This window comes from Vulpes vulpes, chromosome 15 (assembly GCF_048418805.1).
Source record: "Vulpes vulpes isolate BD-2025 chromosome 15, VulVul3, whole genome shotgun sequence".
Classification (NCBI taxonomy): domain Eukaryota; kingdom Metazoa; phylum Chordata; class Mammalia; order Carnivora; family Canidae; genus Vulpes; species Vulpes vulpes.
The window spans coordinates 81,394,573-81,407,672 of NC_132794.1; the positions used below are offsets into that span (position 1 = coordinate 81,394,573).

Sequence of the window (13,100 nt, forward strand, 5' to 3'; positions counted from 1 at the left end):
TGGCTCCAGAGCATACTGCCTGGACAGGTACCTTTCAGCATCTTCACGGCAACGGTCGTGTATCCTGCTTTGCCTTTTAGCCGGAAAGCTGTTGCCTTGACCACTTTTCCAAATTCACCTTCTCCCAGAGTTTTTCCAAGAACTAAGTTCTTCCGAGGGAATTCCCACTTAGGATCCTCCTATGTGGGGTTGGAGGAAAGGGAAGAAGAGGAGAAGGGAGAAAGTTGGTGAGGGTAAGAGGAAAAGAAGAAGACAAGGCTCATAAATGAGTCTCCAATGGACAAGCTCTGGTGTGCAAACTGCCACCTGGACTAGTGGGCAATGGTCATCTACCTGCACTGAGAGTGGGACCCCACAGTTGGGCAGGACCTGTACCTTATGGAAAGATAAACATTGCCACAGAATGGCCTGGACTCTGGATGCCTGGATCCTTGCTTGTCCCCAGTCTACCAAACATGCCCTTGGCCATCTCGGGCCCATGTCCTCGTTTCTCAAACAAGGAGTTTAGGGCTTACTAAGGATGTAGGGGGTGTTCACATAGGAGTGTGGCATCTTTCCTGGGAGTTGAGCCCAAGCTTCCTGGTACTGTCCACAAGCCACTGATGTCCTACAGACTAGGCCCCAATCTGTCCTCTCCAGAGATTCCTAGGACCCTGTTGGCATTAGCAGCCTATGCTGCCTCCCAGAACAGGACCCCTAACTATGGATGGAAGTGTCCTTTTCTGTGTGGTGCCCCAGAAAAGATATCACTAGGGGTGTTGGAAGCCTCCATCCTGACATGTGGAAGAGGCTACTCCTCTCATGGGACTGGCCATTTCCTTGAACCTGCATCCACCTGCTACCATGCTCCCCTCTACCCATCCTGCCTTCCCACTAAAATCCCACTCAAGACTACTGTGTGTGGGGGGGTGCCTGGGTGGCTCAGTCAGTTGGGCATCAGTCAGTTGAGCCTTTGGCTCAGGTTATGATCCCAGGGTCCTGGGATCCAGCCCTGCATCAGAGACTGCTCAGCAGGGACCCTGCCTCTCCCTCTCCCTGCCACTCTGCTTACTTGTTTGTGTGTGCGCACAATCTGTCAAATAAATAAATAAAATCTTACAAAAAACAAAAAAGAAAAGAAAAGACTACTCTGGGACATCTTCCCAGACCCCAGCCTGGCCCCAAATCTTTGAACTCTGACCAGGGAGGCTGAAACCTCCCTTCATGTGCCGGCACTGGGCATCTATTGCCCCAACTCTCCCTGCAGCTGGAGGTGGGTGTGGCCTGGGGGTGCTGCTATGATGCACCCTGCCAGACTCGCCTGACCCCCACAGATGACACCATTGGGTCCTCCGCCCTGCCAAGCAGAGCCATGCTTTCCAACACCTAAGTATAGCTGTGTTTGCCCCTGTGGGCAGAGGTGACCTCCTTTCAGCACCGTATCTAGGGCTCCTGCTGGCCAGCTCCTGGGCATCCTGGCATTGTCTCGGGTTCTGCAAGAACCCACAGTCAGGGGTGGAGTCGACAACATCATCATTGTTACCCTCGTGTCCTTCCTCCCCATTGCACCAGATAGGCATTCGCTGCATGTGGAAACTGCACTAAGCATGTGTGGATAGGACTGATTTGATTTTCTTTAGGGACATTAAAAATTCTCTCTGCTTTATATTAAGAGACAACTAAGATCAAGCAGTTGAATAATGTGTCCTCAGAGCTGGTCAGTAGGCCCTGGGCTACCGACTAGGCTCTGGCTTCTCCATGCTGAGGGCCCAAGCTGGCGTAGGCGGAGGGTGGTGTATGTTCACTTGTACAAGCACCTGCCAGCACTGCCCTTCCTGTGTACCTCACTGTACACTGCCTGGGTTTATAAAGGAATCAAGTGGCTCATCCCAGAGGCTGGCTGTGGTGGCAGAGATGCTTTACAGGACAGGGGTCACATCCCATCTGTGTAGCAACGGGAACTAGGAAAGCTAGGAGAGAGGCTGCAGTGTCTGCCACCAGTGGGAATGGCTCCCATGGCCCAGGCCCACACTAAGGGGTGAGCACCCTTGGGCGGCACCTCCAACAAACCTTAGCCACCTCCTAGCCCTGGTTGGATACTGCCAAAGGCCAGTGGTTCCTGAATTTTCTGCTTGGAGGCTCTAGTCAAGATGCAATGTTCCCTGCCAGGCCTTGGGGGTGGAGCTTCTATTCACATGCACATCTTCTCAGCCCCTCTTAAGAACCTGGTTTCCTGGAGCACTTGGGTGGCTCAATGGTTGAGCTCTGCCTTTGGCTCAGGGTGTGATCCTGGGGTCCTGGGATCGAGTCCTGCATCAGGCTCCCTGCAGGGAACCTGCTTCTCCCTCTGCCTAGGTCTCTGCCTCTCTCCGTGTCTCTCATGAAAAAATAAAATCTTTCAAGATTTTAAAAAAGAACCTGGCTTCCAGCTCCTCAGCAGTTGCCAGCAGGGATACAGAAGAAGTAGGGCAGGTTGATGGCAGGCCTAGCAAGGAGGAGGTTCTATGGAGTACCCAGTAACTATGGGCCCAGGCTCTCCCATGGAGAAGGGGGATGGGGAGCCTGCTGGCTCTGGCTGGCACTCTCTATCAGGCAGCTGGTTACAGAATCCTGGGGCCTGCTTCCTCCACAGCTGGACCAGAGGCCCCATAGCACCCCTTTTTTCACTCCACAGATGAACTCCCTTCCCCACTGCTGCCACCCTGGTCCAGCCCTTGCCTGCCACCATCTTTTGCCTGGATGAGTAGAGCGCCTCATCATAGGGCTCCCACTTTTGCACCCACCCCATAGATGTCCCCACAGAGCAGCCTGCAGAAATGAAGGCAGAATATAGGCTTCCTCTGCTGAACCCCTAAGCCCAAGGGTCCTATCCTCTGAGAATAAAACCCACAGGCTTCCTCAGGGTCTCCACTCAGTTCTTGGGGCATCCGCAGGACCATGCCGTATCAGGTATGGCAGGCCCACCATTCCAAATCTCAGTCCAACTAAATTAGCACTTATTCTCCACTCTGCTAAGCTGCCCCTGTGCCTTTGCAGCCCTCTGCCTGCTGCCCTCCCTGGAAGGCAGCTCCGCGAAGACTGGGGGGGTTGCTCACAGCATCCTCCTGGTAGGTGAGGATGCATTAGCTGCTTGTGGGCTACAGGACACTCAGCATCAGGGTGCCCTGTGCACCCCTCCTCACACCTCCCAGCTTCCCCAGGCCGGAGGGCAGCCCCCTGCAGGGCCTCCAGGAGGGTGGACTCTAAGGGCGAGGCCCTGCTCAGAGCCTCACCGGGATCTTGAAGGCATCCACAGAGACCTGGTTCTCCATGGAGTCCAGTGAGGGCCGGCGGGCGCCTGATGAGGAGTAGCTGACTGGGAAGGCCTGGGCGGGCCGGCGGAAGGTCATTTCGGCGGAGGCGATGGGCGGCTTGTGGGCATTCTTGTGGTAGCGGTGGATGCAGAAGGTGGAGAGCAGCATGGAGACGATGAAGGAGAAGAGCACAGCCGCCGCAATCACCGTGCGGCAGAGCTCATCACACAGTGGGTCTGTGGGCAGGGGTGGCTGTGAGGGGCAGCGCTCCAGAAGGGTGCCCCAGGATCCACAGCTGGAAGGCTGCTGTGGCAAACTGAGCAGCTGGCAAGTGCTGCTGGCGTCAGGATGTGAGAGAAATGCAGACACTCACACGGCACTATTTGGCGGGGACTGTGCGTTATGTTTGCCCTACAGAGACTGCTGTCACCCTCCTACAGAAGGGCCAAGAGGTTCAGGGAGTTTAAGCAGCCTGCCTGAGGTCACACAGCAGAAACAGCATATGCAACGACTGCACCGGCCGTGGAACACTGCACCAAAGCCAGCTGGCCCTGGAGCACTGGAGGGAGGCAGACTCCCTCCTCTGTGTTCCTGATGTCTTTTGTACTTTCTTTACGAAACTGGGAGAGGGAAGGAAAGTGGCTCTGGACCTACCTAGCACCATGCAGCAACAACTCAACTAGGAGAAAAAATCCTTGGGCTCAGTCATGAAAGCTCCCCGGGTGCCCAGGCCCATGCTGCCCACTGTACCTGCTAGTGTGGAAGGAACATCTGCAGGCTTGGGCTGGCAGGGGCGGGGGTTCTGATCTATGGTGCTGGGGGCCCAGACAAGGCCCTGGGCAAGGACAATCTGAGTAGATGCCGAATTATTTGGTGGAAGAACTTTCTTTCTTTCTTTCTTTTTTTTTTGGTGGAAGAACTTTCTAGCCCAACCTTAGTCACAGGACTTTGGGCCAGAAGTCTCTCTGTAGAGGCCCTGACCTAGACCTGTCTACACAGATTGGGGAATCGAGGCCCAGAGGAAAGGAAGAGGGTCTCTTGGGTTTCACCTGCTTTCCTGCAATTTCCTCCCTGGCTCACTGGGGCTCAGGGAGGTGTGGGGAGCCCTGCCCGGCAGCAGTGCCCCCACTACCCACTCACCCTGGCTGTCTTCAGGCTCGCAGAAGCACTTCTTCTCTTCAGGAAAACAGTTGCAGATTCCGAAGCCAGCTTTTATCCCCCAGCGGTCCCCTGGCTCATGCCCACCGATGATGCTGCCACCCCCTGGTGACAGATGCAGCCCACTAAGCCTCCTGGTGTGACTGGACAAACCAGGACCACCCAGGTGGAAGCATGAGAGGTCCCTCCCCACATGATGTCAGCATGCTCAGACTTGGGGAGGGCAGTGAACTCTGAAATCTGGGAAACCGGGGCAGGAATCAGCACAGTCTGCCCCCAGTCCAGGTCCCTGGCACCAGCAGATGGAAGCAGGAACCCACAGGCTGCCCAGGGTCCTTGCTGAGGTTACTTTACAAAAGCACAGAAGGGGCAGCAGGGAGACAGGAGAATCAGGGGTTAGGAGCTGTTCCCAAGTCAGCTGGCCAGAGAGACACTGGAGAGTGTGGGTCAGGGCACCAGTCTCCAGAGTTTTGATGGAGCAGAGCCCTTTATTCCAAGGAAATGTCAGAAAGTCTTGGTATATGAGAATCAGGAATGAGGCTGGTCTGGCTGAAGTAGGGGTGGGAGTCCAAGCCTCTCCCACTGGCTGGCTACCCCTACCCATGCCAGGCCCTTGAACTTGGTGGGCCCAGTGGTTGCTTACGGAGGCAGTCCTGGGGGCAGATGTTGACATTCCTGCTCTCTACAGCATCACAGTGGCCATCAGGGCAGGTCTTGACATTGGGGGAGCAGGTGGAGAAGTTTCTGGTGATCCCTATAATACACACGGCAGGCCAGTCACTACCATCTGGGAGTACCTGCCTTGGTCAGACTGCCAGAGCCAGAAGGCGGCATCCCAGGACCTCCCTGGCCAACCCTGACCCCTCCAGAGGAGCAAACTGAGGCCAGAGCAGAGATTCCATAAGTGGGATCCTTGTGGAGGGCACAGTGTGGACCTGGCTATGTACCAGTCTTACTGCCTGGGGCCACATGGCCTGGCCTGGGGCCTTCCAGCTAGAGCCTCTGTGTCTCTTGCACATCCCAACTTTGGCTCAGACCTTCCCAAACCCAAAGGGCCCTGCGGTCCCACAATGAGGAAGAGCCTGAATATCCTTGTGCTGCTCATACTCTGCACTCATGCCCACCCTCTCCTCGCATCAGGAACTACAAGTGGGGACAGGGCTCTGGACAACAGAGGTGCAGAAGGGAGGGCCATCATAGCAGCCAGCAGGCTCACATGGACCCCATTTCCACTCAGCCACCATTACCCCTCTCGACTGCCTGGCCATAGGCCTGGCTCTGTGTGGGGCCTACCTTTGCCATCTCCCTGTCTCCACTCGCACCTGCCCGTCAGAGAGCCCAGGCCGCCGCACTCTTCACACTCAGGCCGTCTCTTGCTGACTGCACAGGACAGGGGGCAGCCTGGCTCCTCAGCCACATCTGCAGGTGGCAGAAACTGGTCAGAGGGGGCTGGCCTGGACCCAGTGGCAGCCAGGACCCAGTAGCCAGCATCCAGGGGCAGAGAGAATTCTCAGTAGAGCCTTTCTCATGGGTGAGCCCAGAAGGCCAGGAGTGCCTTAGCACTAGGACACAGGGCAGTGATGGGGCCCCTTGAAGAAGAGGGCTGGGACCGCAGTCATGGCAAGGTGGAGTAAGTATGGAGGGAGGATATGCGGTGGCTAGTGGCTAGACTCAGCCAAAAACACACACGCCAGTTAAATCTGAATTTCAGATAAACACTGAATACTCACTTTGTGTAACTGTGTCTCTAACACCGCATGGACATACTTAGAAGTCTGCCTTCTAAGAGACTCTGCAAAGGTTACGTAGGACATACAACAAAAAATTGCTTGTTCCTTACCTGAAGGTTAAATTTAACCAGGGTCTTGTATTTTATAAGGCAGCCCTAAAGCAAGTGCATGTACAGAATGCATGGGCAGTGGTGATGGGGAGTAGTGACCATCTACTATGCGGTCACTCTGGGCTACACTGTTTTATCCTCCCAGCCTGGCTATGCAGGGTGCACTGTTATTCTCACTTTATAGGGAAGGATACTCAGGCAGTCTCAGGGACGTTACCAATAGGCGAAGGGGGACAGGCCTGGCCCCTTCTGTGTGTGAAAAGTCCGTAGTTCTACCACACCCTGCCTGTCCCAACCCTCCATGGGGCCCTGGCACTCACATGTCCCCTCCACGGTGACGACCAGCGGGGCCTGGGTCTGCCTGCGGGTTGGCCGGTCGGCAGCCACCACTGTGTACTGGAGTTGAGAACAATCGAGCCGCTGCAGGGCTTCCGTGTCATTCACGTACAGGGTCCCTGTGGTGTCCTCGGCTGACGTGACCACCCCCAGGACGCTGCAGTTGGTGCTGGAGAGCTGCAGCTTGTATTGCACGTGGATGCCACTGAACTCCTGGCAGTTTTCCACACAGACTTTCCCAATCTAGGCATGGGGCACAGGGAATGCCTCAGTTGGGTGGTGCACTGGCCTGTGCTGGTGGCCGGAGGGGCTTCTGGGCAGCCTGAAACCTGAACAGTCCCCTACCAGGTCCAGGAATGACAAGTCCCTGTATTCCATGCCCCTGGAACTGGCAGACCCATCCACTTGCCTGGCCCTGGTTCCGTCCATCACACCACCGCCCACCCCTGCTCCTGGGAGCCAGAGGTGAAAGGACATAGGGACTGAGGTTTGGTTTAGAGACTGCCTCAAGAGATGCCCCTTCTCCAGCTCATTCTTTATTCACTCACTTGTTTTGACATGAAGGCCAAGTGGGTCCCTCTTCCTCCCCTCCCCTCCCCTCTTCTGGCCAGGCCACATTTGTTCTGGGGACCACCAACTGCCATCCTTACTCCAAGTGGCTGGGGTGCTCCACCCCCTGCCCAGGCTACCTGCCGGGGCAGTGAGAGCACTGCACTGGGGGCCACATGATTCATGTACCATAGTTGCCTGTCCTACAGCTCCAGGGGGCCTTCCTGGGACTGTGGCTGGAAGCCCTGGGAAAGACAAGATGCTTCTCCTGGGGATGCTAGGCTGGTAGTACCATTGCTGGGTCCTGGAGCTGGGCAGCTGAAGCTCTCCTTTCTATCCTTTGGCCACTTGAGTTAGAATGAGAGTTTCAGAGGCTTAAACCCAGACTCTGACTAGTTAAGGCTGGGGGGTAGAGGGCAGGGGTGGGGCAGGGTGAGGCTCTGCTTGCAGCCACTTAGCAGGTCCCCTGCTCAGCCTTGCTCAGGCCCAGGGCAGAGCCATGCTCCTCTATACCCAGGCCTGACTCCACAGCAAAACCACCTCTTGGATGGTGGCTGTCCCAGCACATCCCCATATAAAGTGTGCTGGCTTCCACTCCCCCATGTGGCCCTCCAAATTGTTCAGGCCACTATCCTCAATTTATAATCATAAAGCCTGGAGAGGGGGTGAAAGATCACAGTGAGGGTGAGGCTAGATTGGGACTCAGGTCCCTATGATTTTTGAGGGTGTTGGAGTACACGTCTTCTGCAGTGCTTGTTCCCATTCAGTAGCTCCTCGGAGACCCTTCGGGCCCCTCTGCCTTGCCACCTCTCACCATTCTTGACCTCTGCCTCCATAAAAGACCTTGGATGGCAGGTCAGGGAGCTGAGACATGTCCAAGGGTGGGGTCCTTTGTGTTTTGGACCTGGGTGGCTGTCAGGGCTGGAGGGGGCACGGGAACCAACCACAGAGACAGGAACAACTGGAAATAGCCCTAAGCAGGACCTTCTGAAGGGGATGTGTCTGAAGCCACTCCAACAGGAAGGAGCAGAAAGTCATATGCATGCTGCAATTCCAAGTAAAATTACAAAAGTCCTTAAGAGAAATATTCTAGAAAGAACTGTATCAAAATGATAAGCACTAGCTGACATGGTGAGAAGGGATCAGTCCTCTCCGTCCCTTGTCTTCTTTAATGGATACTTATTACTTTATGTTTTTTCCACTTCTAATTGTTTTCCAACGACAAACACAAGATAGGCTCTAGTAAACGCACTTGCAGCAGGTAAAGTGGAAGTGTTCCCAGCCTTTCCCCGCAGAGGGCGCCACTGCTTACTGCCTGCATTTACAGATGTGCAAATTCCATTAATGAAAATTTGGTTTTGAACACAAGGAGCCACATGAGGCCCGTATTTTTACAAACCACTTTCTGGTTAATAATTTACCAGGAAGATTTAAGTCTACCATATGTAGATCTAGCTGGCATTGCTCTTGTGTTAGGACAAAACACGTTTTAAAGATAAGAATGGAAGAGGGCAAAAAGGAGACCCCTGGTGCCCACCACCCCTGCCCAGGACTCTACCAACTCCGCCATGGTCTAGCTTCCCCAGACCTGTGCCCATGGCTCCCCCTGGGCCACTCTGTGTACTCACTCCAGGGAAGGAGGATCTCTCAACCCCAGCCCTGCTTGCAATCTGTTAAACAGAGTGCCCTCCCATCGGGGGTCCTCTGCCCCTGCAGGCCTCTTCCTAGGCCAGGCATCGGGCTGCAGGCTCACCTGGGCAAAGCGGCGGGCCCGTCTGCTCACAGTGAAGGTGTAGGCGCTGGGTAAGTGCAGGCTGACAGGCAGAACCGTCACGTTGAAGTGGAGCAAGAGGATGCCCTCCCCGGGACCCTGGAAGTCCGAGTCATTGACCAGAACAGCCAGCTGCAGGGAGCGGCTCTCCGAGATGGGGAGGCTCCGGTTGAGAACCAGCCCTGTGGGTGGGAGCACACTGATGACTCCCTAATTGCTGCAGGCCTAGGACGACTGCTCCATGCCACTGTGGGCCTCCTCCCAGCCACATGCCTGGCATGCACACCCATGTGTGCAAACACAGACTTTCACACTTATGCTGTGTGGATAACAGACTTGGCAGGTGGTGTTAAGTTAGAACCACTGTTTAAATGTTGGCCCTGTGCTGAGCTGGAAGCCAAGAGAACCCTTCATAGCTGGGAGGTAACCTGTACATATGTGTGTACATGTGTGGTGGGGTGTCTGTGTGTGTTGTGTATAGGGTCCACATGTGTGCATGTATACATGGAGTATGTATGTGTGGGGTATAGGCATACACAAGATAAAGATCTACCACCACTGAGGCCCTGGGAAGACTATACTGGCCTCCATTCCTCCAGAGCCTGGAGCCTGCACGTTTCTGTACCTGCTATATGCCATGGCTATGGTCCTAGTTTTGCAGAGACAGAAGGATAGGGGCGGGGAGGTTTTCGTATACATGCTGTATACAATGAGTGAGCCTGGGCAGGGATAACATCTTCCCTTGTACAGGGCAGGAGACTTTCAAAGGCTCAATGGGGGTGGAGAGGATGAGAAACAAATAGGATAGGTCCAGGCACAAAGGGGTAATGGTACCAGCGATTCTGGGATCCCTCAGAAGCAGATCTCAAAACAAGGATTCAAGTGCAAGTTGGGTATTTGGAAGGTGATTCTAGAAAAATATGGGCAGCAGGGCGGAGGAGGCAAGGCAGCTGATGAAGGTGCCCCAACCTGCAGGTGAGCACCATGCACCCCTGGAGCTTAGTTCTGTGGTACATTCCAGAAGCCAGATAGGACAATCTTTGTGGAATCCTCTGACTCAAGCACACAGAGCTGCCATTATATACTAACCTACTAGTAGAGAGCTATTGGGACAAGGGAGAAATAATCCCCAAGCACTTAGGCACCTTGGGGGCCCACAAAGCAGAGGCCAGAGGAAGGCCCCAGGCAATGATGTGTATGTTTGTAGTGGGCAGTGAGCCCTGGCACAGTCAGCATGGGGAAGTCCATCTGCCAGGAGGCAGCTCAAGGAGAGAAGAAAGCCTGTAAAAACCCACCAGTGTGGCCAAGATGAGCCCAGTAGAGACAATGAAGGGCTGGGTAAGGTGGAAGGATCTGTAGCCTGGGGCTCAGAGGGCCAGGACAGGTGTCTGTGTGTGTAGGGTTCTGTTGGAAGAGTGGACTGCCAGTTCCCTAGGGGGCCCAGCCAGGCCATGCCTGGCCCCTCTTACTGTAGTCATGCACAGTTGCCCGCACAAAGCTGCCGTTGGCCTGGACCAAGGTCTCGTTGGGTGAGTGTTCCACACGAAATGTCTGGAGGGCCCAGGCATCCCCAGGGAGTAGTGTACTTGTGTATCGCCTCAGGAGCTCCCCAGATGCTGGTACCACGTCCGCGTCAAAGACATGTATTGTGGCCACCACAGTGCCCTGCAGACAACAGGATGCCAGTCAGAGCTGGTGAGAGGGACCCCTCAGAGACCCTAGAGCCTGAGACTTCAGAAGGACACATGCCCCACAGGTGGGCCAAGCGTATGTAGTCAGAGCCAACTCTAATAACAGACTGACCTGTGTTAGAGTTCCCGTGGGGTCCCTTGCAAGTCTGGCCCAGTCACCATCCCTAGGCCACTGTGCCTCACCTGTGCAACAGGTGTGATAGGCATCTACAGACTTCCGGTAGGAAGAGACTTTTAAAGCAGATGTCCAGGTGCTCTGCTGACAGGTTTTACCAGGTCCCTTAGGAGAACAGTAAGCCAGGCCACCCAGGGTGGGGTTAGCTCTCTGTCACACTGAGAGAGTTGGCAAGCCCCGGTGTACACCAGAATGTTCTCTTCCAAATACCTTCCATATACCAGGCTGGAGGGGATCACAAGAAAAGTTCAGAGCAGTCACAGGGCATATTTGCTTTCACTGCTAACTAGACTCTGTTGTTACCCCAAGGCAAGCCCTTTCAAGCTTATGGGGTCTTTACCAATGAGCTGTGCTTTCCTCCCGCCAGCCCATCCACCAAACCAGCACCTGGGGTGCGTGGAGAGGTAGGTAAGAACACCCATCTCCCATTGTGCCCCTCGCCGGCCGGCTGCAGGACGCCCAAGTCCCAGCAGGTGGCAGTCACGCTCCACCAGTGTGGACCAGCGCCCGGGCAGGCCGAGGTGGGCGGAGCCGTGCTGGGAGATCGCAGCCAGAACCGCTCAGGAGTCTCTCTGAGCCGTCCAGTGAGGGCTGACAGCGGTGGAAGGCAGTGCCCTCCTGGGCAACTGTCCTCTCCCCGCCGCGGGGTAGCACCGCTGTGCCTACCGGCTGCGGCACAGGTGCGCCCCGGTACCGGATGCAAACGCTTGGCCTTGACAGCCTGGTCAGGCACATGCTAGGCATCCAGGGTCCCCAGACACTCGTCCTAGGCCAGCTGGGCTGACCTCCCCTCTCCTCTGCTACCCTCGAGACAGGCAGAAAGCCCCAAGAAAGCCCTGGGCCGACAAATGAAAGACACATATCTGGAAGGATGGTCAGCCACGTGGCTGGATGGCTAGACGGACACCTGAACAGATCAAGAATAAATGGTGGACGGAGTGGCAGATGCCCAACAGATGGACGACAGACAAGACACAAGCACAGGCGTGGCAGACAGGCACCTCCTTCCTCTTGAACTCCACCACAGCGCTGGCAGCGTCGAAGCCCCCGAGGAAGGTGGGCGCCGAGTCGTCCTCGTCATACACGGTCACGGGGAAGGGCACCATCACCACCTCCTCCTTACGCGCACCGAGGCGCACGGTGCACGCGGCCACCAGCTCATACTTCTCCCGCAGCTCACGGTCCAGGGCCCAGCGTGTGCTCACCTCCAGGCTGTCCGGGGCGCAACGGAAGGGCAGATTCTCACCTACACACCAAGCAGACCAGGAACCCCAACATGACTTCCCTCCAGGAATCAGGGTGAGCTAGCTGTCTTTCTCTGGGCCCGCCAGGAGTGGCTGCAGGGGAGGGGGGCCCTGCGGGTCCAAGCTGGGGACCATGCCAGCCCTGCCCTGAGCTCCTCCTCCCCGGCTCCAGATTGGGGTAGGGGCACAGAGCTCCAAGCACCTGTATGCAGTGATGACTGTGCACTAATGAGCTTTCCTGTGCCTGCCAGTTTCCCCACCTCCATACTGATGGGGGAGGGGGAACACTAGCTCAACCAGGCTGTAGGCCCAGAGATACAGCTCCTAGCACTGGCTGGCTTTTGAAAAAAAAAAAAAACAGGCGATTTTTAAATTACGGATGTAATTTATGTGCTCATTTTAGAGAACATGAGAAATAAAGCCACTATTCCACCATCTGAAAACAAACATGGTGGACTTTTAGTGTGTGACTGGAAGTTAACACACAAATACTTCCAATTGCCTTCTTTGTACCCTCACTTTACACCTCCTGGCTGTGTGATCCCAGACTGGTTGTTCTGCCTCTCTGTGCCTCAGTTTCCTCACCAGAAGACAGGATAGATGAAGGCTAACATGCCTGCTCCTCACTAGGCACTGCCATATGGTCAGTGATTTGTGTATCTTCCCACAACCTGGTGAGGGGAGGACCAGTCATGATAGCACACTCTTCAACCCAAGCCTGTCCTGAAATTCATCCTTCAGGAATAACTCATCCTTCAGGAAAAAGGGGGAAATGCTGAAGGCTTGAAGGTCCACACTGACCACCCTCACAGCCAAGCATGGAGGGTTATGTCAGCTCCACTGCATGGGAGAGCAAGCATCCCTCGGTCCCTCACATCAGAGCCACATATTATATGTGAATTACACCTGGGAAATGCTTATCATACGTTTCTCTCTGTTGTTTATGGTTACAAAAGACATGCTCAACAAAATTTAATTATATAATCTTCATGAGGAAGGGCAGCCTGCTAAACCTGATGTGTGGCTGACAACCTTGCACAAAGACATTTAGCCCAGCTGCAGGG

General features: G+C 55.1%; 1 protein-coding gene across 2 annotated transcripts in view; it reads right to left on the reverse strand.

Annotated features, from left to right (window-relative positions):
• The window catches only part of RET (ret proto-oncogene), a 51,190-nt gene that overhangs the window by 12,612 nt on the left and 25,478 nt on the right, over positions 1-13,100 (reverse strand). For both annotated transcript variants that reach the window (XM_072739462.1, XM_072739463.1), the window contains exons 4-12: positions 11,794-12,038; positions 10,396-10,591; positions 8,909-9,108; positions 6,591-6,849; positions 5,724-5,849; positions 5,074-5,184; positions 4,413-4,535; positions 3,252-3,508; positions 32-179 (exon numbers count right to left, since the gene is read on the reverse strand). In XM_072739462.1, coding sequence (XP_072595563.1) covers positions 32-179; positions 3,252-3,508; positions 4,413-4,535; positions 5,074-5,184; positions 5,724-5,849; positions 6,591-6,849; positions 8,909-9,108; positions 10,396-10,591; positions 11,794-12,038 — 1,665 coding nt within the window. The remainder of the gene's footprint in view (positions 1-31; positions 180-3,251; positions 3,509-4,412; positions 4,536-5,073; positions 5,185-5,723; positions 5,850-6,590; positions 6,850-8,908; positions 9,109-10,395; positions 10,592-11,793; positions 12,039-13,100) is intronic.